The 21,846-nt window shown below is 37.9% G+C and overlaps 3 protein-coding genes across 6 annotated transcripts; 1 reads left to right on the forward strand and 2 right to left on the reverse strand.

Annotated features, from left to right (window-relative positions):
* Window positions 1–983: 983 nt before the first annotated feature.
* LOC117933749 (succinate dehydrogenase assembly factor 4, mitochondrial) lies at window positions 984–1,785 on the reverse strand. Its single transcript, XM_034855268.1, has one exon. It carries the CDS (start codon window positions 1,697–1,699, stop codon window positions 1,328–1,330), a length of 372 nt encoding a protein of 123 aa, XP_034711159.1. The 5' UTR covers window positions 1,700–1,785; the 3' UTR covers window positions 984–1,327.
* Window positions 1,786–2,374: 589 nt separating this feature from the next.
* Window positions 2,375–5,992, forward strand: LOC117932904. Its single transcript, XM_034854213.1, has 3 exons — window positions 2,375–2,530; window positions 5,241–5,386; window positions 5,631–5,992. Exons 1-3 carry the CDS (start codon window positions 2,452–2,454, stop codon window positions 5,652–5,654), a joined length of 249 nt encoding a protein of 82 aa, XP_034710104.1. The 5' UTR covers window positions 2,375–2,451; the 3' UTR covers window positions 5,655–5,992.
* An 861-nt stretch (window positions 5,993–6,853) lies between these two features.
* On the reverse strand, window positions 6,854–19,635 carry LOC117933639 (glutamate synthase [NADH], amyloplastic). Of its 4 annotated transcripts, XM_034855107.1 has the most exons (23): window positions 19,209–19,635; window positions 18,619–19,018; window positions 18,179–18,298; window positions 17,621–17,734; window positions 17,114–17,266; window positions 16,823–16,923; window positions 16,622–16,718; window positions 15,993–16,102; window positions 15,606–15,709; window positions 15,243–15,422; window positions 14,818–15,161; window positions 14,662–14,732; window positions 14,090–14,559; window positions 13,045–13,914; window positions 12,254–12,408; window positions 11,797–11,958; window positions 9,930–11,531; window positions 9,235–9,453; window positions 8,877–9,145; window positions 8,390–8,695; window positions 8,022–8,289; window positions 7,583–7,840; window positions 6,854–7,491 (listed from the first exon to the last, which is right to left on the reverse strand). In XM_034855107.1, exons 2-23 carry the CDS (start codon window positions 19,015–19,017, stop codon window positions 7,219–7,221), a joined length of 6,645 nt encoding a protein of 2,214 aa, XP_034710998.1. In that variant the 5' UTR covers window position 19,018; window positions 19,209–19,635; the 3' UTR covers window positions 6,854–7,218. The 4 variants fall into 4 exon arrangements, with proteins under 4 accessions (XP_034710998.1, XP_034710999.1, XP_034711000.1 ...); XM_034855108.1 differs by having other exon boundaries at window positions 18,619–19,635; XM_034855109.1 differs by lacking the exons at window positions 16,622–16,718; window positions 16,823–16,923; window positions 17,114–17,266; ... (2 more) ...; window positions 18,619–19,018; window positions 19,209–19,635 and adding an exon at window positions 16,421–16,535.
* Between the last annotated feature and the right edge of the window lie 2,211 nt (window positions 19,636–21,846).

Raw genomic sequence — 21,846 nt, forward strand, 5'->3', positions numbered from 1 at the left:
TAAGAGCATTTATGCATTGTGTCTTATCGAAAAATAGTATTATCCAATAATACAGTCGGAATATAATGCTAGTTTCAAAATCAAACTATCCAAACATATTTTCCGACAAAACACAATACATAAATACCCTTAATTTTATAAAATATTACTCATCATGTCATCATGTCATGGGAAGCAAGGGGGCTACATCTTTAGGGTCAGCCAAGTTGAAATACAACTCATGATTTCATGCCAATCTTGATTTGATCAATGCATGCTTGTTTTGGATGACATTTGCTTCTTTTATGGATCCATATGCTTTGCATTGATTGCAGCATCAAACAATGCATCCATAATAAAGAGAAATGCTAAATGCCTCCCCTAATCTTTTTCTATCCCCACTTCATTTCTTTTCTTCTCAAATAAATAAATGAATTTGGCCCCCTCTTCTTCCTCTTCCTTCAAAACTCACTCACTTCATTTCTTTTCATTTCAAATAAATAAATAAAAAATGAATTTTGCCCCCCATCTTCTTCCTCTTCCTTCAAAACTCACTCTTACTAGAAAGTTGTGACATTTTCATTACTTTCCCTTTCACTATATGGCTCTCCTTTCTTCCTCCATATCATTGAATGTTTTGTGTCTGGCTTTTGATAGTGTTTTCTAAGAAAATGTTCTTTTATTGCATTTTCATGTTTTCTTCTCCTTTACTCTTCCTGTCTCTCCCACGTCTCTATATGATAGATTTATTATTTTAAAAAAAAATATGTATTCAAAAAAAAATTTTCCCCTTATTTCTTATTGATTTTTTTGTTATTCCTCCCTTTAATTCTGCATTATATTCTTACTGATTTTCTGATATTCTTCCCTTTAATTCTGCATTATATAACCAACGATTTACAACTTCTTCAACAATAAATTTCGTTTCCAACTTAATATGATATTAGTATCTTAAGATTAAATTTAATTCTGATTTAAGAAAGGAAAGGGAAACTAAAATCAGATGTTGGGAAAGTAAAGTCAGATTTAGCGAAGAAGACAACAAATGTATATTCACTTTCACCTCTAATTGAAAAATAAAATAAATGTTAAAAGAGAAATTGAGGGATATTAAGCTGAAAGCCTGAAGATTCAGGCCCATAACCAAAACACGGCCCAGCCTAAAACGCATCGTTTTGGGTACAAATATATTTAAGAAAATACTAAACAGTAATTATACTTCTCATCTAATTAATTTTATTTTTTAGAAACTTCTTTTTTTTTTTTTTTTTTGTTAGAAAAATGAATTACCGACAAGCCTAACCTCGCTTTGAGGGTATATTCTCGCTGGTGGGTAACTATACCGGTCTCAGAAATCGGAACACCGGCCGTTCCGCTCCCAGTCGCCGTACCGAGTTGGCTCCGGTCCTTTCGGCCCTCCGATCTCGCCGGTTTGTTCGTTAACGTGAACGCCGCCCCCTCCTTCATCTTCTTCTTCCACTTCTTCTCCATTTTCGCCGTCAGGACTCTGTTTGTTTCCCGAGAAGGAAGAGACCTCTTCCTCTTCTTCTTGCTTTTCGCGGTGTTGCGGTTGCTGAGCTGAAGAGCAGAAGAGTCGCCTCGATGTGTTGGAGTGAGTCAGTGACTCGGATCCACATCTGGATCTCGCACACGCTAACCCTAGCCTCGGTGCGGAGAGATCGATCAACGATGAGAATACACGGCTCAGATTGCTCGACATCTTCTCTTGGTCTCCAGTACACCCTACCGCTTCAGATATAAATGAAGGAGAGGGATCGTAGAGCGTGGTCACTTATACCGAACTGAATTTACAGGAGACTGAAAGCTGGCCCTTGGATTTAGATATAAAGAGGTGGTTTGCATTAGAATGGAGGTCTGACGTGGGTGATCCATGCAACGTGGCAATAGGAGAGCCACGTGGTTGTTCCTTTAGAAGCCACGTGGTTGTTCCTTTAGAAGCCACGTTGCAATCACGTAGTAGATTGTGTCAGTGATATGGATTGTTGGAACATTGTGCCGCCCATGGTTTTATGAAATTTGCTTATGGGCTTGGGCATCTCCCGAATCCCTTGAGCCTGTTTGGCCAGTTTTCTCAATTTTTTTAGAAAAAAATAAATTTAAAAAAATGTTTGATAACACTAAATAATTTTTTTATTATTAGGGGTTTTCTAAAATATAATTATATAAATATGAGAATAATTAAAAATAAAATATTAAAGATAAAAATATTTTTAAATATTAAAAATTGGATTAAAAATATTTTTTATTTCAAATAAATTTGAAAAAAAAAAAATTGTTAAGAAATTCCATAATTTGAGAGTTGGAGACCCACAGCGTGGGAAAAAGAAAAATAAAAGATGGGTTATTAGTTATTAACGACCATTAGGGGATTTCGTCATTCAGATAGTTGGGCTCCTGTCAGGCTGTAAACGCCCAAATTGACAAAGAAGAGAGAGAGACGTACACAGAGAAATGGGTGGAGCTGGGCAGGTGATGAAGAGAATCCCACGCATTAAATTCCCACAAAGACACCCTAAATCCTCAGCCTCAGGTCTCTCTCTTTCCCTCCCTCCTCTCTCTTCTCTCTGTATATCATACACATCAATCTGTATCAATTCTTTTGATATGTCTCTTGCTTTTTCTTTTTCTTTTTCTTTTTTTGTAATTTATGTTTCCTCTTAACATATTCTGGTTGGGTTTGTGTCAGTGGCTTTTTTCTTTGATCTTTTCAGTGGGCAGTGTTTATAGAACCAAAGAAAATCTGGGTCGATTTTGTTTCGGATCAAGTGCATGATGTCTTGAAATTGTCAGGGTTTTGGGTTTCGTTTTTGTCTTATCAAAATTAGGATATGGGTTTTCCTCTTCAGTATGCAATGCTTGAGGAACCAAAAGAATTGGGTTTAGGAATGGGTTAATCATGATTTGGATCAAAGGCCTGATATATTGATAATTTTTAGGTTTCCGTTTTCTTGGTTTGTCAAGTTAACCAATGGGTTTTCCTTTTCAGTGTGCAATTTTTAAAGAAAAGAAAAGAAATGGGTCTTAGGTGGTGGGTCAGTTTTGGCTTCGATCAAATGCCTGATTTATTGACATTTTCAGGGTTTTGGGGGTTTGATTTTGTTGTTTTATCAAATTAAACAAACGGGTTTTAGTTCAATTATATTCATGACTCTTAGTTTGAATTTGAGACAATTTTGTGTTGTATGTGTAGGTTCAAGGATAGAAAAGATGGTAGGTTACAAATGCTAAATTTCATATTGCAAAATTGTGTGGATTGGAATGATGTGATAGGAATTAGTTGTATTGATGTAGTATTTATGATTTTTAAATGGTACTCATCAAGAAGAGAAGGAAAAATGTGAAATGAGGATATTGAGATGAGTCATGCTATTCAATCCAAAGAGACTCCCTGATTTGATTCTCTCCACATTTGAAAAATGCTTTTGATTTTGTATTAATGGCATGTCATTGTGTATGTTGGAGAAGCAAAGTGGAGCGTCTATTTGGAGAAAAAAAAGTGACTTTCCTGTTAAGGTGGATGAGTAGCAAGATGAGAAATGAATGTGTATATGAGAAGGTAGGTCAGAAATTCAGGGACAAGATGAGAGAAAAGGTTAGATAAGATTGTATGTCATTGGGTAATCAAGACTGATGATTATACTAGCAAGGAATAGAGGTTAAAGTAGAAGGCAATAGGAGCAAGAAGGATGAGATGTGGTGGAATATGATTTAAAAGATAATTTGACAGTAGCTCCCTGGCATTACTAAGAAATGATATAATTAAAAATGGCCAAAGGCTTAATGGTGTGTGGTTCAATGGAAATTATGGCCTTTGATTTTGCAAAATAGCAAAAGAGGAGTTCTATGGCCATACCCAGTTGAAAGAATTAGGCCTTTTTTAGATAGCCCATCTTGTACGGTTTTATTAAATTTGTATGGGCCTGAAGGAGTTGGCAATTGCTGTATGGTAGCCCAGCTTTAAGGATTTGCTTAGTGTAGATCTATCACCATTCTGGATAACTAAAGCTCAAAATCAGCTTGGGTGTGGCAATGATTTGACCATTTCCTTGAATCCTAGCTCAGGTGGCAAGGGGGACAAACATGGGAGAGGTTCTAGGTTTGATTCCATGTTCAATAAATAAATAAGAAGAAGAGTATATGTAACACTTCTTTTTGTAGCTTCTCATGGCTTGAAATCTTGAGGGACATCTTGGTTCTAGTAGTAGAGTATATGTAACACTTGTTACTATGCTCTTTCCTTTCATGAAGTTCTAATCTTTGTGCCTGTGGAGCATTCTGAGAACACGCACCTACAGTATGGAGATGAAGTGCCCTGGGACAAAATGCAGGTGTGAAGGATGCAAGTCCTTTTGATGGGTTCTTGATACTCCATGATTAGATTGTGTGGCTGATACTCTTTAGCAGTTACTTTTGTCTCTTCTCCTTAGCCTTTGTATTTTATATCCTTGTAATACTATTGTGGTCAACAAGGAAATAAAGTTATATGATGAAGGCATGGTTTTCTTTGGAATTATCATGGCTACCCTTTGACTGTAGAATGTGACACGTGCCGAAGCTGTCACATTATATGTTTAACCGTTCCTCATCTTATAAACCAATCAACTACGATGAGAAATGGGAAGTGCAGCATTTTGGCATTGAGCACTTGAAGTGCCCAACCTATGCTGATAAGAGTGTATATCCGTGTAAACCCACAACGTCCTGGTCAAAGAGACACCAATTAGATTGGTTCTTGACTGGATGGGCTTGTAACCCATGCAATCTGTCTGCCTTCATTTCTCTCTCTATGAGTTATTGCTTTTATTGTCAAGTACTTTTGCAATTTCATTGCCTTTTATTTCAAACTGATGGACCAGAAACCCCGAAATGCATCCCTGAAGCATCTTTTTGCTCATCAGTTTGGAATCCTAATGAATAAACACTTTCAATGGATGGATTGTAGCGATGGACCTTGTTGTTTATGGGTTTCACCATCTCAATCTGTCTAATTATCCAGTTGGTTTCAATTGCTAACACCATCTTGATTTGTACAACACAATTCTCAAGAGTGTTACTCGCATTCATTTTTTTATTTACACACGTGGTTGTAATATTTGAAGTAGTTTTGAATTGAATTAAATCTGCATTCACATGCCAAACTGGCAATTTATCGATTAATGCATTGCTTTGCATTTAATTTTCTATACATCGATTAAGTATGACGATTTTTATTAATGTATCTTCTGCATCACAAACTAAAGCTATGTCAACAAATGAGGATGCTCATCTAATATTCACTTCAACGTCGGAGGTTCCAGCCCCACCCATCAACACTGCCATGGGAGGGAAAGCTTCTCTTCAGCCCAAACGTACACCTGTTTCAGACAGAGAGATAGAGGCCATTCTGGTGAGTACCCTTTCCAATATTGAGGAATTCGAACTACCCTTCAAAGCTTATAAATTAAATTTGATGAGTTTAGATAGCCATTAAAAGTATAAATTGTTATCAGTTCGAAAACGCCTTTTCTACCATTTAAACATGCATGCTTGTAAAGAAAAAGAAAAAGAGACCCAAATCTAACTATTTCATGAACCCTTTAACCATTAGATCAAAGTGGGTGTTTATCATTTCTTTAATCACCTTTTTGCAGCTGGGTGCTCCTGATCTTGGCTGAAGTTGAAGCACAATGTAGTTTTGAATTTCCATATCATTTTTCCCCCTTAACTCCTGGAATAAGAAACTGTGTGTTCTCAGGAAACTCATGATAAAACATGTCTAGCGAAAGAAAGACGACCTTTGGTCACCTGACCAGGGCATTGTAATTTTTTGTTCAAGAATCAATTTCCCTGGATGTAATTGTTTTCTGCATTAATCAGCTAAAAATCAAGGGGCCTTTTCTTGTGGGTAACTTGATACACTTTCTTCTGCTTTGAATTCGCGATCTGGGTTTTGCTCTGTTGCCATTATACTGTCTTTGGTGAAATATTATTGCTGGTTCATGTTGGTTCTTGATGGATTTTATGCTTCTAAATTACTTGTAAACATTTACATGTGAGTTTCAATCAAGCATTGGTAGAAACTTGGTTCTATCTATTATTACCATGACTCTCAAAACAGAACCATTGTTATCCTTTAGTCCATTAAGAAGAAGCAATCATATCCTAATTCAATCAAAAACTGCCTACTGCCTACTGTCTTTTAAATGTCATGTGATCATCAAATTTAGTCCCTTGTTTGAGACAACTTTTTGTTTTCAACTTTAGCCAGAAGTAGAAGCAGAAATCAAAAGCCATTATTCTTGATAAAATAGTATCGGCATTGTAAAGGTTTTATTAAAGCATTAAGTAGCTTGGTAGGTGAATGTTTTCAGGCCATTTATGTTAAGCTCTTTTAATAAAATTAAGCTCAGAAAAAAACAAGCTTGAGGGGCAAAGATTGATTGAAAAACATCTTATGAAATATTCCATGTTCTTGTTGTAGGATCTCTTGTTTTTTTTAACAAAGACATTGTTTGGATGCTTATTTAAACAAGATGAGAAAATCGGAAAATATTATTTATAAATTTTTTAAATACTTTAATCATGAATGTTTATATTGTTGAAAGGTAAAAGAAATTTTACATTTTAATAGAAAATATTAAAATATAATATATTATTATTTTAAATAAATATTAAACAATAAAAAGTAATATATATATTTTACTTAATTTTTATTTATTTTATAAATTAAATATAAGTATAATATAATATAATATATCTTAATTTCTTTGTTTATTGAATATAATATCCAAAAATATCATATATCCCATTCAACATAATTTCCTAGGATATGCTGTCCCACCAATGTGAATAAATTCACCAAGCCAGAGCACGGTTTTTATAAGCAACAAATCCTCATTTTTATAGCTTTTCAAATGAAAATATTCAGATACAAAACTGTACATTATTCTTCCTTTTCAACCAACCACCAAAGAGCTGACCTTGAGGACAACAAAAGAAGGGGTGAAAAGCCCTATAGACAGAAAGATGATACTTTAAAAATAAACACAAGACAATTCCTAAAACCATAGCCCAGAAGTAGCCCAGCTTGTTTCTTCTTATTAGCTTCTTCCAACTCCTTCCTGCTGTGGTTTCACGGGGAATGGAGCATTGCTATCAATTTCGCGAACGATATGCGTGTAAGAATTGTCATTTTTGCTTTGGCTTTCGACCCCAACGTTTTGATGAAGCAAGGTTACCCTATGTCATTACTGTGTGTTTGATGCTTTTTTGTTGCCTCTTGATGTTGTCGTCTTGCCAATTGTTGGTAAGGTGTTCGTCTTCTCGCATGAGGAACTTGTCCACCTGTGAAGCAGCCTGCCGGCCCTCTGAGATGGCCCAGACCACTAGAGACTGGCCACGCCGGCAGTCCCCTGCTGCAAAGACCCCTTCCACGCTGGTTGCAAAGCGGCCATAATCTGCCTTTAAGTTTGATCGGTTGTCTCGCTCCAACCCCAGCTTCTCTGCTACTGTCTGGAAGTTTGAAGAGTACAAGAACCATTAACCAAAATCAGAAAATTTGGAGGAACAAGTCATTGGTGGGATGAAGTTATAGAGTACTTACCGCCTCAGGGCCAAGGAATCCCATGGCTAGCAGAACGAGGTCAGCCTCAATCACCTCCTGGCTGCCCTCAACTTCCTTGAACTGAAACTTTCCACTGGCATCCTTCTCCCATTGGACGCGAATCACTTCAAGTCCTTTCAAGACCCCGTTCTCATCTCCAATAAACCGCTTGGTCAATACTTCATAGGACCTTGGGTCTTTTCCGAACTTGGCAGCAGCTTCCTGGTGTCCATAGTCCACACGGAATATGCGAGGCCACTGCAATCCAGAAGTTAAGAGAATAAAACACCTAGAATATCCTAGACTTGCAAACAACACATTGCAGGCTACTGGTCTAAGCAAGGTATACATCCACTTGCAGTAACGATAGATTTAAAGTAGAAGAGCATTTTAGCAACGTGAACAGGGAGAGGGAGAGGGAGAGGGTTATGAGTTGAACCTGTGGCCATGGGTTGCCGGGAGCCCGGGTCTGTGGTGGCTGAGGGAGAAGCTCTAGATTCACAACGCTACTGCAACCATGGCGGATGGATGTCCCTATGCAGTCTGTGCCAGTGTCACCTCCACCAATCACCACTACCTTCTTGCCCTTGGCAGAAATGTAGTTACCATCCTCAAGGTTGCTATCAAGCAAGCTTTTTGTGTTTGCATGTAGAAATTTCATAGCAAAATGGATTCCTGATAACTCCCGCCCCGGAACAGGAAGGTCCCTGATACAAATCACAGTTCATGAGTTCAACACAAGCTACTTAGTGGCAAATAGATTTAAACACTATCATGGCCTATAGCTTTCCCCTTTCAGTTTTTTACCTTGGTTTTGTGGCTCCTACAGCCAAAACAATGGCATCGTTCTCCTCCCGGAGCCGGTCAAGAGAGTATGATGGATCTGTTCCAACACTAGCATTCACAACAAAATTGACACCTTCCTCAGCCATAAGGTTAACGCGCCTTTGAACTACATCCACTTTGTCAGCCTTCATGTTGGGAACACCATACATCATAAGACCTCCAATTCGGTCAGCACGCTCAAACACTGTCACAAAATGGCCCATTCTGTTTAGCTGATCAGCAGCAGCCAGCCCGGCTGGTCCACTTCCAACAATCGCAACTCTCTTCCTAAAATCATTAGCATGTGAAATCTTAATCTTGGAACAAAGAAACAGTCATTTCAGCAAGCCTTGCAACAAAGAATATTAAAAAAAACTAGGACCCGTCTCGAGAAGTTTTTTTCATTTAGAACATTTGGAAGTAAACATAGGACAATATCTAAATATGCTACAATGAAGAGAAGGCGTACCCAGTTCTCTTGGGGGGAGGCCGCGGCACCATCCAGCCCTCCTCAAAGGCCTTGTCTATGATGGAGCATTCAATGCTTTTGATGGATACTGGATTTTCGATAATACCAAGAACGCAAGAACCTTCACAAGGGGCAGGACATACCCTTCCTGTAAACTCTGGGAAGTTATTTGTCTCTAGGAGCCGATCTAATGCTTCACGCCACCGATTTTGGTGCACCAATTCATTGAATTCGGGTATTTTGTTTCCAAGAGGACATCCAGAGTCCTCCTGCACAGTTTTTTCAAATTTAAACAAGATGCAAGAAATTTTATTTAAATAAAGAAATATATAATAATGTAAATGAAACCAGTGCTCACCTGGTGGCAGAAAGGAGTACCACAGTCCATACAACGGGCCGACTGGGTCTTTAGAAGTGGGCCAGGTTTCGTTTCCACCATAACCTCTTTCCAGTCATTCATTCTGCTATTTGGATCTCTGTATGAAATTCCCTCACGCTCATAGGCAATGAAACCTCGATGTTTGACAGCATTGGCTACTCTAGTAGGCCTCTTATCTGGTTCAGCCTCTTCCACCTTCTGCAAATTCCAAAACAATCATTAGACCCTTAAATAGACTTATAATTCATGAGAAATAGCATAAAAATTTCCAAATTAAATCCACTCAGTTAGAAAGATACAAATTTTTAGAATCCAATTACATGATTACAGAAAAGACTCCCATAGAGCAATGAACATTCCTACATGCACCATCAAATATTGGAAGTAGTCTCTAGTCACAAAGTGGATCAGCTATGAAGCTTGTGACAGCTCCATTTCTCAAATTTTATTTTACATTTTCCTTGTCCTAATGCCAAAGGCCTCACCTCTTGTTAGCTTTAAGTTTAAGTTTCAAAACAAACCAAGACCACATGCCTTTTAAAAAATCCTGCCGTTCATGGAATTATCAGAGTGTGGGAGAGAGATGATGGTCAAGATGTTACCAGTGGTCCCTATTGAAGCAATATATATAAGGAAGCTCGGTGCAAGAATTGATAATGAAGGGGAAATTTTACCTGACTGTTTTTCCCATTCAGTGATGCAGCTGCCAGCTTCTTAAGTTCTTCAAAAGCATCTTTCTCCATTAATTCTTTCTCGTCTTGATCCTCAGCCTCCTGAGTGTCCTGCTCCAATGCCTTTTTGATAGCCTCCTCTTGTTTCATGCTTTCAATAACCCGTTTATAATCCCTGGGGAAGACCTTGATAAATTTAGGTAGAAGATTGTCAAAGTCAGCAAGTATTTCTTTTGCTAACTGGCTGTTTGTATGACGCTGATGTTGTTGTATCATCATTCTAAGAGTCATAATATCCTCCTCTTTTTCAACTTTGTCAAGATCTACCAGCTCAGGGTTGCACCGAGAACTGAACTTCTCATCCACATCAAAAACATAAGCAATGCCACCGCTCATACCTGCAGCAAAATTCCTCCCAGTTTTTCCAAGCACAACAACAGTCCCACCAGTCATGTATTCACAACCATGATCACCGACACCTTCTACAACTGCTCTTGCCCCCGAATTCCGGACACAGAATCTTTCTGCTGCCATCCCATTGAAATATGCTTCACCACTTGTTGCCCCATAGAGAGCTACATTACCAATTACAATGTTTTCCTTCGGATCAAACTTGCTTTGTCTTGGAGGATAAACTACAATCTTGCCACCTGATAATCCTTTCCCAACATAATCATTGCTGTCTCCTTCAAGCTCCAGCATGATGCCTGGACATAGAAAAGCTCCAAGACTTTGACCCGCACTTCCACTGAGTTTAATATGAATAGTCTCTGCTGGAAGCCCTGCACTGTGGTACCGCTTAGTCACTTCATGGCTAAGCATTGTACCAACTGCACGGTTCACATTGCGGATTGGTGTTTCAATATATACAGGAAGACTTTTTTCTAAAGCTGCCTTGGACAGAGCTATGAGTTTTTGGTCCAAAGCCATGTCCAATCCATGATCTTGTTTCTGCACACAATACTGGGCAGCTTCTGGCCGGATATCTGCAGCAGGTCTCAGTAGTAGTGAGAGATCGATATTCTGCACCTTCTCATTGTTCTTAGTCACTTCTTTATCAACTTCAAGCATGTCTGCACGACCAACCATCTCACTGAGTGTTCGAAACCCAAGCTGAGACATAATCTCCCTTACCTCCTCTGCTAGCATAAAGAAGAAGTTAATGACATGTTCGGGTTCTCCAGCAAACTTCTCTCGAAGAACTGGATCTTGGGTTGCAATGCCAACTGGGCAGGTGTTTTTGTGACACTTTCGCATCATGATGCACCCAAGTGTGATAAGGGGAGCAGTGCTAAAACCAAATTCTTCTGCACCAAGAAGGGCAGCAATTGCTACATCTCTGCCAGTTTTCAGCTGGCCATCTGTCTGGAGAACCGTGCGTCCACGAAGGTCATTAGCAACTAAAGTTTGATGGGTCTCAGCAAGGCCAAGCTCCCATGGCAGCCCAGCATTCTTGATCCCAGTCCATCGAGAAGCCCCTGTACCTCCATCATGACCAGAGATCAAGACATGGTCAGCATGTCCCTTCACAACTCCACTAGCAATCACTCCGACACCAGCTTCAGATACCAGCTTCACACTAACTCGGGCGGATGGATTAGCATTCTACAAAAAAAGGGTAGGAAGGAGTAAAGATGGAGTGAACAAATCCAAAAGATATATGTTAAAGAGTCCATATTCAACATCAAAAGTTCAATTCCCTTCTTTTAGCTTTTAATAAATTTGCTTTTTGCCAAGCATAATTGCTATATAAGTAAAAACAGCCTTCTATCTATACCTGGGGGGGGAAACAAAAGGAAGGGTCTGCAAAGAGATAGGAATCATTATGCAAACCTTAGAAGCATTTACTTGAAGAAGCATATCTGCATACCTTAAGATCGTGAATTAATTGGGCAAGGTCTTCAATTGAATAGATATCATGATGCGGAGGCGGGCTGATCAATCCCACCCCAGCAGTGGAATTCCTTGTAACTGCAATATCTCCAATAACCTTGTGACCCGGAAGTTCACCTCCTTCACCAGGCTTTGCTCCCTATGTAACAAGGAAGACAACAGTTTTAAAACATGTCCAACCATAAAATATAAATAAACTCAGTTCATATTTGACCTCACCAAATGCCAAATGTAGGTATCAGATAAAGATGCAAAGACACCCAAAGGTGCTTTGCAGAAACAGCAGCATCTGTCCATGAACATAAATCCATAAACAAGAAGAACCGCTGTTCCAATAGGAATACAGAGGCTAGATAGGCACACATGAACATCAACAGAAGCATAAACAATGACAAAAATGTTTTGAGTTCAAATATGCAACGTCCAACATATACCTGAGCCATCTTTATCTGCAGTTCATCAGCATTAGTAAGGTAATAACTTGAAACACCGAATCTCCCACTGGCTACCTGCTTAATTGCACTTCTTTTTGGATTCAATGATCCATCAGGGAGAGACTCCAAACGAGATGGATTCTCACCTCCCTCACCTTCAACAGAAATTGGACAAGGAAAATCAAAAAGGAGAAATCATGCAAGCTGTGTATTTATTGGAGCAATTGAAGTTGAAAAAGAGGAAAAATTTTACTAAAGAAAATGGATTCACCAAGTTCCAAAATCATCCTCACCAGAAGTTTATATCAACATAACAAACTTTGTTGTTTTGATAGATTCGTATAGTTAGCCTATATCAAAATAACAAACTATACACATCTAATAGTACCAATTAGTACAAAGAAATATGAGACTCGAGACTTTCGAAACTGTCCCCACTGAATTCATGTATGGATACATGCCTACACACATAAGTGCAATGAACAATCTATATATATATATATATATATATATATATACACATATGTGTGCAATTAGCTGCATAAGATATCCATCACACTAGAAAGATTACTTGATTTGAAAATTCAAGCAACAAGAACAATTGATAGCATAATCAGCCTGATAAAAAAATGACAAATTCCTCCGCATATTCTGGCCGAACTTAGTAATTTAACTACATCAAAAATCTATTCTTATAGCAACTGCATTATAAATCTTAAGGCAGTGCTGCATTACAAATCTTAAGGCAGTGCTGCATTATAAATCTTAAGGCAGTATTATTGAGAACATACCTGTATTTGACTTCCCTCCAATTCTGTTCATAGCAATAGCCAGGGTGGTGTGTGCCTCTAATGATATTGATCCATAACTCATGGCACCAGTACAAAATCGTTTCACAATCTCACTGGCTGGTTCCACTTCATCCAAAGGAACCTTCACTTCTGCCTCTTTGAACTTCAAAAGTCCACGCAAATTACAGGTTTTATTCAGTTCCTGTATGCGCTTGGAGTATTCTTTGTAGGCAGCCACACTATTAGATCTGGCAGCATCTTGCAACTTGGCTATGGCAAGGGGATCATTCAGGTGAACCTCACCACCTTTTCTCCAATGATAATCCCCAGGATTGGGCAGCGCTACAGCCTCTGCACTTCCTGAAGGGAAAACCCGGGTGGGAAATGCCATCTCATGCAACTCAAGCGCATCCTGTGCAAGCATTTCAAATGTTGCACCCTCGACTCTACTTGGAGTTCCTGTAAAACACCTCTGGATCACTTCTGATGAAAGACCCACAGCTTCAAAAATCTGAGCCCCCTTGTAAGAGGCCAAAGTTGATATTCCCATTTTGGCAAGAACTTTCATCATCCCATAGTTGCTTGCTTTGAAGTACTTCTTGACCAACTCATCCTTGGAGAGGAATTCCCCACTTGCTTTAGGTGGGATCTTTCCGTCAACTTGTAGTCTCAAAATAGCCTCTATGGCCAAATATGGGCATATAGCATCAGCACCAAATCCAACCAATGTACAGAAATGGTGCACTTCACGTGGCTCAGCAGATTCAACAATCAACCCAACCTGAGTGCGCTCAAGCTTTTGAACCAGATGCTGATGCACAGCACCGACGGCCAATAGGGAGCTCACAGCTACACGCTTTGATGAGAACGCTGCAAAATAAGATGAATGATAAAGAGATTAGTTAAAAATAGAAAAACCCAGCAAACAGAAAATAGTTAAAACACCCAAAAGTATATACACCCAGCAAAAAGTGAAATATATTTCTGAGTACATATTATTTGATAGGGGATTTTTCAGTGCAAGACAGTTTACAAATCGTGGTACCTCTGTCAGAAAGTACTAGCACTGTATAACCCTGCTTAATGGCATGATGCGCTTCAGAACAAAGCCTATCCAAGGTCTCCTCCAATCCCTTCCTACCACGGTTTTTAGAATAAGTAATGTCAAGAACTTTGCTGCGCCAACCTCTGTAGTTCATCTTTTTTATTGCTTCCATTTCTTGGATGGAGAGGAGAGGGCCTTTTAATGAGAGACGATGACATTGTTCTTCAGTGGTTTCTGTAAGATCACCTTCTGGACCAATCATGCACTCCATGGAGGTGACTATCTTCTCACGGATTGGATCAATAGGAGGGTTTGTGACTTGAGCAAACATCTGTTTGAAATACTCAAATGTGAGTTTTTCTCTGTTTGACATCACAGCCAATGGAGCATCATTTCCCATTGAACCAAGGGCCTCAGTACCGTCTTTTGCCATGGGCAGCAGCAGCATCTCTAAGGCTTCAACAGTGTAACTGCATAGGAACAGAAGAATTAGAATTCATCATGCATACAAGTGCAGATGTCCCAAAAAAGGAAAAAAAAAGTGCTGCATCAAGAATGAAATCATTACATACCCAAAAGTTTTTAAAGGAGCCAATAAACCATAAATGCCCATGTTTTCCATGTTGTCATCTTGGTTAGATGCCTACAAAGTCACAGTAGGGATATAAACAACATTAGGTGAAAAACAGAAAGAGAAGCTGGCAGGATAAAGATGAGTTTGAACTTACTGGCATCACCCCTGCAATAGTGGGAGAGACCTTGTCAGATTCATGAACAGATTCCACAATATCCTTTAGTTCTATCTTTTGCCGTTTAAGCCACTCCCCATAAGGTCTAGCTAGTGAATACTGCTGCTTCAGGGCTTCATCATCTACAACAACATGATTCTCAAAATCCACCAGAAGCATCATGCCAGGGTTAAGTCTTCCTTTTCTGCGCACATCTTCAGGAGCAATGTCTACAACACCAACTTCACTGGCCATTATAACCCGTCCACTATGTGTTACATAAAACCGACCAGGACGCAATCCATTGCGATCCAATGTAGCTCCAAGATAGCGCCCATCAGTAACTGCAAATTGTAACTGTAAGCTCAAAATAATTGTAAGACTAATAAACAAATGTGTTCAAAATTCTATGGAAAACCATTTACATGATATAAGAGCAGGCCCATCCCATGGCTCCATTAGAGCTGAGAAATATTCATACAAGGCCTTTCGATCAGGATCCATATTCTTGTCATTTTGCCATGCTTCAGGTATCATCATCATGACAGCTTCGGGGAGACTTCTACCTGCTCGAACCAGAAGCTCAAGAACGCCATCAAAAGCTCCTATAAAGCAAACAAAATTCAGACACAAGCCAGTTAAAAAAAGCATGAAAATGCACCTGCATGCTTCCACCAATGATTCATGTATTCATAGGAATTAGATAGTAAAACACATGGATTCATACTTGTATTGATATATATCAATGACTGTGCATATATATACAAAATGTTGAATTACAATCTAACCTGAATCAGATGAGCTGGCATCTACAATGGGTAGAAGCTTCTTCATCTCATTCTTTGATAGGCCAAGTTCCTTGCACTTCAATAGACCCTCACGTGCCTTCATCCTGAAAAAAGAAAACATGCGGCGTCAACCCAACATTTCTTCAATTGTTCTAGAATGGAAAACTAATTAATTAGACTAACAAAAAAATACAAAGAATTGACAAGGTCACAGAGACACAATGTGCTTCAATTGTTTAGAAATATATGTTTGCTCTTACAAGATAGTATAATATTCTCAACAATTATCTCAGAGAATAAATAAAACAAATTTCATTAGACTATAGCACCGGCCAACCACTAGTTACTCAAGTACATGACGAATCCTCCAGTTACTTGAGAACATACCAGTTTACATTGCCTCGAAGTGTGTTGATTTCCCCATTGTGGCCCAATACACGCATGGGTTGAGCTCGGTCCCAACTAGGAAATGTGTTTGTAGAGAACCTAGAGTGTATCTGCATTGCAATAAAGGAACAAAAAATTGTCACTGTGAAATTCATCTATCTTTATTCAAAATATGGAGAATTCACTTGGACTACGGACATGAAATTGTGTTCAGGGCACTTCAATAAAGAAGATACTGCAGTGCCAGTACAGAACATCATGAAAACCCTAAACTACCTTTGACCAAACACAATTTCCATTCCACCCCTAAATTGGAAGTTTCATCCTCAAGAACTGATCACTGAGCATTGCACCAAGGTTCTGCAAACATGATTTACTTCATAATGAGGTTTCTTACCAACTCATTACTCGATAATGAAGTTTCTTACCAACTCAGCCAAAGGCATCCAATCCAGCATTCAAACAGTAATCAAGGGAGTGGAAGAACTTAAGAGATCATTCAACTTCAATGCCTCAGAAGTCATCCCTCAACCTTGCATCTCTTCAGTTACTGGTGATTCCCATGCTGTTCGTTGTTGAAGTATGGAGTTAGCGGACAAGGAAGAAAAGTATATGGAAAAAATATTTACCAGGGCCATGTAGCTCGTAAACCTTTCATTGCCAAGATCTGCATAGTAGTATCCCTTCACTTGATCAGGCTTTAACTGCCCTTTGTAAACAACAGTCCTGAAAAACCAGGCAAAGATGTGAAAAAAAGTGGTGGTAGAAATGCAATTAATCAAGATATGATACTTTTTAAAGGGAACAATGCAGCTTTCTGAGAAATAGACCTTGAGGAAAGCGAACATATATAGAAGTCCCTTACTCCTCCATGTTGGAGGTTCAGTGCAGCTCTGATAGCAACCATTGAGACCCTCCTTAGTATGTACATCTGTGGACAAAGCAATGTAAGAGCAGAAGGCATAAGTTCATTGGACTAAAGAAACTAATAGGACAGAGGAGACAAAGAAATTGACTACCACTGTAATTTATAAACTTATATATGATACTGCAGAAGGGTCTCTGTTTCCCTTACTCGGATTCTAAAACTGGATTGTAGAATAATTGAAATAGACAGCTACCTGTTGCTCAAAATCAGCTTTTGATCGAGGAGTAGGTGTAAGAAACACCTGTTCAACAACAGGTTCTGTCTGCAAAGCAGAATTGCCCAATCCTGAGTTATTTGTTGGGACAGAACGCCACCCAAGTACTGTATGCCCAAGAGATTCCGCAACCTTTAAATGCAATCAAAAAACCTGTTAGTTATCTTCAAAATATAAAAACATGGGTTTGTCTTGTCATTTTGCTGGAAAAAACAAACGACAAAAGACAAAATAATAGAACAACACACGCCCACGTATGTAGCCTCATCAATTGCCATCAATTTATCATTTTATTCCTACAATTATAATTTTTTTCTCAACTAGACTAGAATTGCCATCACCTAATGTAAAACATTGCATGAACAGAAGTCTAGACTGAAGGGGGCCAAGACATGCACATAGATATCCATGCACTGACTGATACAAACAACCCCTTGCCAACTGTTAAACTCATCAAAACTGACAAGGTTCTAGTATCAGAATTACCTTTGTAAATACATTTTTGCTTTCTTCCCTTCGAGTGTGAGATGTGGGCAAAAAGAACATGCCCACTGCATATTCCCCAGGGGGTGGTAGCTCAAACCCAACATCCTGTGCAACCTAATCAAAGGCAACCCAACAATAAATCAGTACCAAGGTTCTAGAAATGGACTGAGCCAACTCCAACAAAACCTGAACCATATTTATGAGCTGATCAGAAAGCCATAGATTTCTAAGTTAAAATGTTTTCAAACTAATTTAAAAAATTAAAAATTAAAAATAAAAAATCCATAGAAATAGGATCAACACTGCACAAACTGAATTTGCATGCACTTGTTTAACATGCAATTTTCCTTTTTGAAATAAAAAACTCTTTTCTTCATGTGCGAAAACAGAAACAAATCCAAAAGATAAAAATTCAAATAAATAAAAAGGTAAAAGGCTTATAAACAGATACTTTAACTGTATACACAAGCCACAAACAAAAAGTGGACGAAAAACAAGTTAATTAGATGCAGCCGTGTAAAGTGTGCCAAAAAGGATCGGAAAACAAGGTTAACAGACCTCCTTGAAGAAGTCATGAGGAAGACCAACGAGAATGCCAGCTCCATCGCCAGTATTTGTTTCACAGCCACATGCACCTCTGTGTGACATACGCACCAGCATCTCCACAGCATCCGTCACCTACAGCCCAAATATCACATGTGTCATACATCTTTTTTTATACCCAAAATATTATGTAACAAAATTACTGTACTCAATTTGAATCTGATTTTGGGTGCTGAGAAAAGTGAGAAAGAAATGAAATGGAAAGGAAAAAAATAAAACTTTGGATCTTATCTTCCCCTAGTTTTGAAATGAAAATTTCTTCCTTTCCTCTGTTTTCTCATGCTTCAGTTAATTTAAACCATATTCAAAATTCAATTTCTCCCCCTTTCCTTCATTTTCACAGGGAAATAAATATCTCTTTCCACAAAAACAAACATTCCGGACTCGATCCCTACCGTTTTTCGGCTGCTTTCACCCGATAATTCTGCGACAAACCCAACGCCACAAGAATCCTTATCGAAAGACGGATCATATAGACCGAGAGGCTTTTCCGGCACCTGCGACAATGCCGACCGCACAACAACTCTGAGCTTCGGCGATCGACCAGGACCATCCGATTGCCAAAAATGGAGCCTTTCTGATCCACATCCCCGCAATCTGGTCCCCAAAAACTTGTTCTCAACAACATTAGTTCGTTTAGAAACATAGCAGCTCGAACCCTTCGATTTGTTATTGAAGCGACTCAAAGGAGTCACATTGAATTGGTGAGCAAAGGTAGGGCGCTTCCGAGAAGGGACAAGACCCGAACCAGAGTTGTTTCGGATTTGAACAACAGAACCAGACGTCGCCGACATTCTGGATATGATGTATATACGATTAGGGAAGCAGAGAGCTGAAGAACGTTGTTTTCTTTACAAGATTAACAGATTCTTAATTAAAATTGCCTTTAGATTAATATTAATATCCGATCAGCTCAGTCCAAGAAAGGAAAAAACAGATCTCGAATCTAACAAGGAAATCCGAGAGGAAACGTCAAGAAGATCACCTGATTCGGTAACTTCAGGAGATAACCACCGGATCTATACCTATGTGCAAGACCAAATCCAACAATTTTCACCAAGAAACCTTCTCCAGCACAAAAACTCACAAAAACTATAGGTTAGATGAAAACTCTCAGATTCAACGAAAGGACTGTTGAAGACTACAAGTTATTTTAGTGTCCTCCGTCGGACTCTTCGAGATCCAATTCACATAAACAAACAAACAAACCGCTCCGAGAAAACCGAAAACTGAAAGAAAATCGATTTACTTCGCAGAAACAAAACGCACAAAGACACAGACGAGGACGGAAAGCGAGCGAGAGAACGAAGGAAAATGAAAAGGAAAAGGGCGAGAGGATTGAGAGAGTCTTCCGGTTTAGCTACCGACACAATCTCTGCTCTCTACGGTGACTGTCTTCTCGGCGGAGAGAAGATGGGCGAACATTTATAGAGCGAGGAGAAGGGTGCCGCAAGACCATTTTTACCCTCGCGGCCTCACCATCTCTAATGAAGTGACAGCTCAGAATTTTGTGTACGTGCCACGTGTATCGTCACCCTATGCGGCACGCGACAGCCGCTCATGGTGGGACCACGTGCCTCATGCCATGCTGGGGCCACTCCTGAGCCGCCCTCTAGGTTCGGTTCCGAGCCTCGGTTGGTTAATTTTCTTCTACTGAATGAAAATCAAAATTACCGTAATAGCCCAGACCAGACATGATATGTTTAATGACCAATTTGCCCTTAATTAGGTGATGGAAATTATTTTAAATATATATCGTAATAATTTAAAGTTTTTACATAAAAATAAAAATAATTTATGTTTTTTAATTGAGATAAAAAGAGGAATATTTAATTCTTTGTAGCTAAAATATTATTTTTAATATTTAAAAATTATAAATATAAATATTAAATATATTTTTTTTCAATAATTGGAATAACCTTTAAAATGGTATTTTAAAAGCTTTCTTACAACTACTAGGTGTTTTTTTTCCAAGTAAAAGTGGTTTCAAAACAGGGTCTACTATTTTTCCTTCAAAAGCGAGCATGGATGAGGAAGGGCATTTTGGGAAAAGGGGGTAGGTGAGTAGGGAAGTTGACCACGCAACGTGACGAAGTGGGTGACGAAGAGAAGTTAGAGAAACGGGGGCGGAAAAAGGAAAAACAAAAAAACAAAAAAAACAATGTATTAATAATAAGATACGCGGCCAATGGTATAAGTGAGCCAAGTGCCGCCGGTTTACGCGGCCAACAGTAAGAGAGATTAGCTGTTATTATCCACAATTTTTGTTGATTTTCTTCATATTTGGAATAATACCCAAAAAAAACAAAAAAAAAAAATATATATATATATATATATATATATCAATCAAAAAATGTATTTTTATTTATTTTTAAAATTTAGCACAAGTATTGGAGAATATAGATATGTCACATACTATAATTTTTCCATTTTTAGATTATGTTGTTTTAATTTAAAAATACAAAATAAAATTTATTATTTTTAAATTTTAATAAATATGATTTTAATTATTTTTTAAATAATAATAATATGTTCCTAATTATATGATATTAACTATATTTTGTCATATTTTTTCAATAAATTTTATAAAAAAAATAATTTCAAAATTTTTAATTTTTTTTCTATTTAAATTTTGCTTAAAAGTATCAAAATTAATTTAATCTTCTAGAATTTGAATTATAAGGGATAAAATTTACGAAAAATCATTTGGAAATTACTTTTCCCAAATCCAAAGAAGATATGTGATTAGATACTTGGAGATTTTGCATGTGATCAATAATTAATAACTTAGATACCAAATCTACTTTTTGGACCATATTTTATTTTTTGGATTACATCAATTAATTACAATTAGATGGCACATGTCCACATTGCGACAAAAGTGACAAGTTACAAATATCATGTCTTTATTCGCGAACAATGTTTTATTTTGCACAAATTTTACAAATACATTTATTAGCTACAAAGCAATTTTTTTTCCAATGTAAATATCTTCTATTGTATACATATGTCAATAGATGCATTTTGAACGATTTCTTCGGTAATAATACACATTATTTCATTTCTCGGTAAATTTATGTAACGAAACTTTTAAATTAAAAATATATATTTATTCTCTTAAATAAAAGCAATCGTTTTCGAATGACACATCGATATTAATATCTTGAAAACTATGTACATATTTTATTATATTTTCTCGAAAATGATTCGGGGATTTGATTAATCTGATATAACATTAATCTATAGATTTTCAAATTTTCAAATCATCCATCATTTTCTCACCAATTTGTTTTATAATGTTACATGTATTTATTGGACTAGATGCATGCATGGTTGGTTTTAATAATTTATAAGAAGAAGCAAATAGCAAACTTACTACTATGTAGGCAACATGTACCCACCAACACACTTTTTTTATGTATGTAGAAAATTAGGGCATGGATAAGAGGACAAGTGACTTATTCTAGCCTCAAGGGTCAAGTTGGGCGAGAATTTCTAAGCTTGTTCAAAATATGAGGTCACACTATAGAAATTGAGTTTTGATAAGGTTATATGGTGCATTTGAATTATTAATTTCTTAATTAATTTAAGTCGATGTGTGATATCCAAGATTGGATACGGGA

The sequence above is a fragment of the Vitis riparia genome, chromosome 16 (genome assembly GCF_004353265.1).
Source record: "Vitis riparia cultivar Riparia Gloire de Montpellier isolate 1030 chromosome 16, EGFV_Vit.rip_1.0, whole genome shotgun sequence".
NCBI classification, from domain to species: domain Eukaryota; kingdom Viridiplantae; phylum Streptophyta; class Magnoliopsida; order Vitales; family Vitaceae; genus Vitis; species Vitis riparia.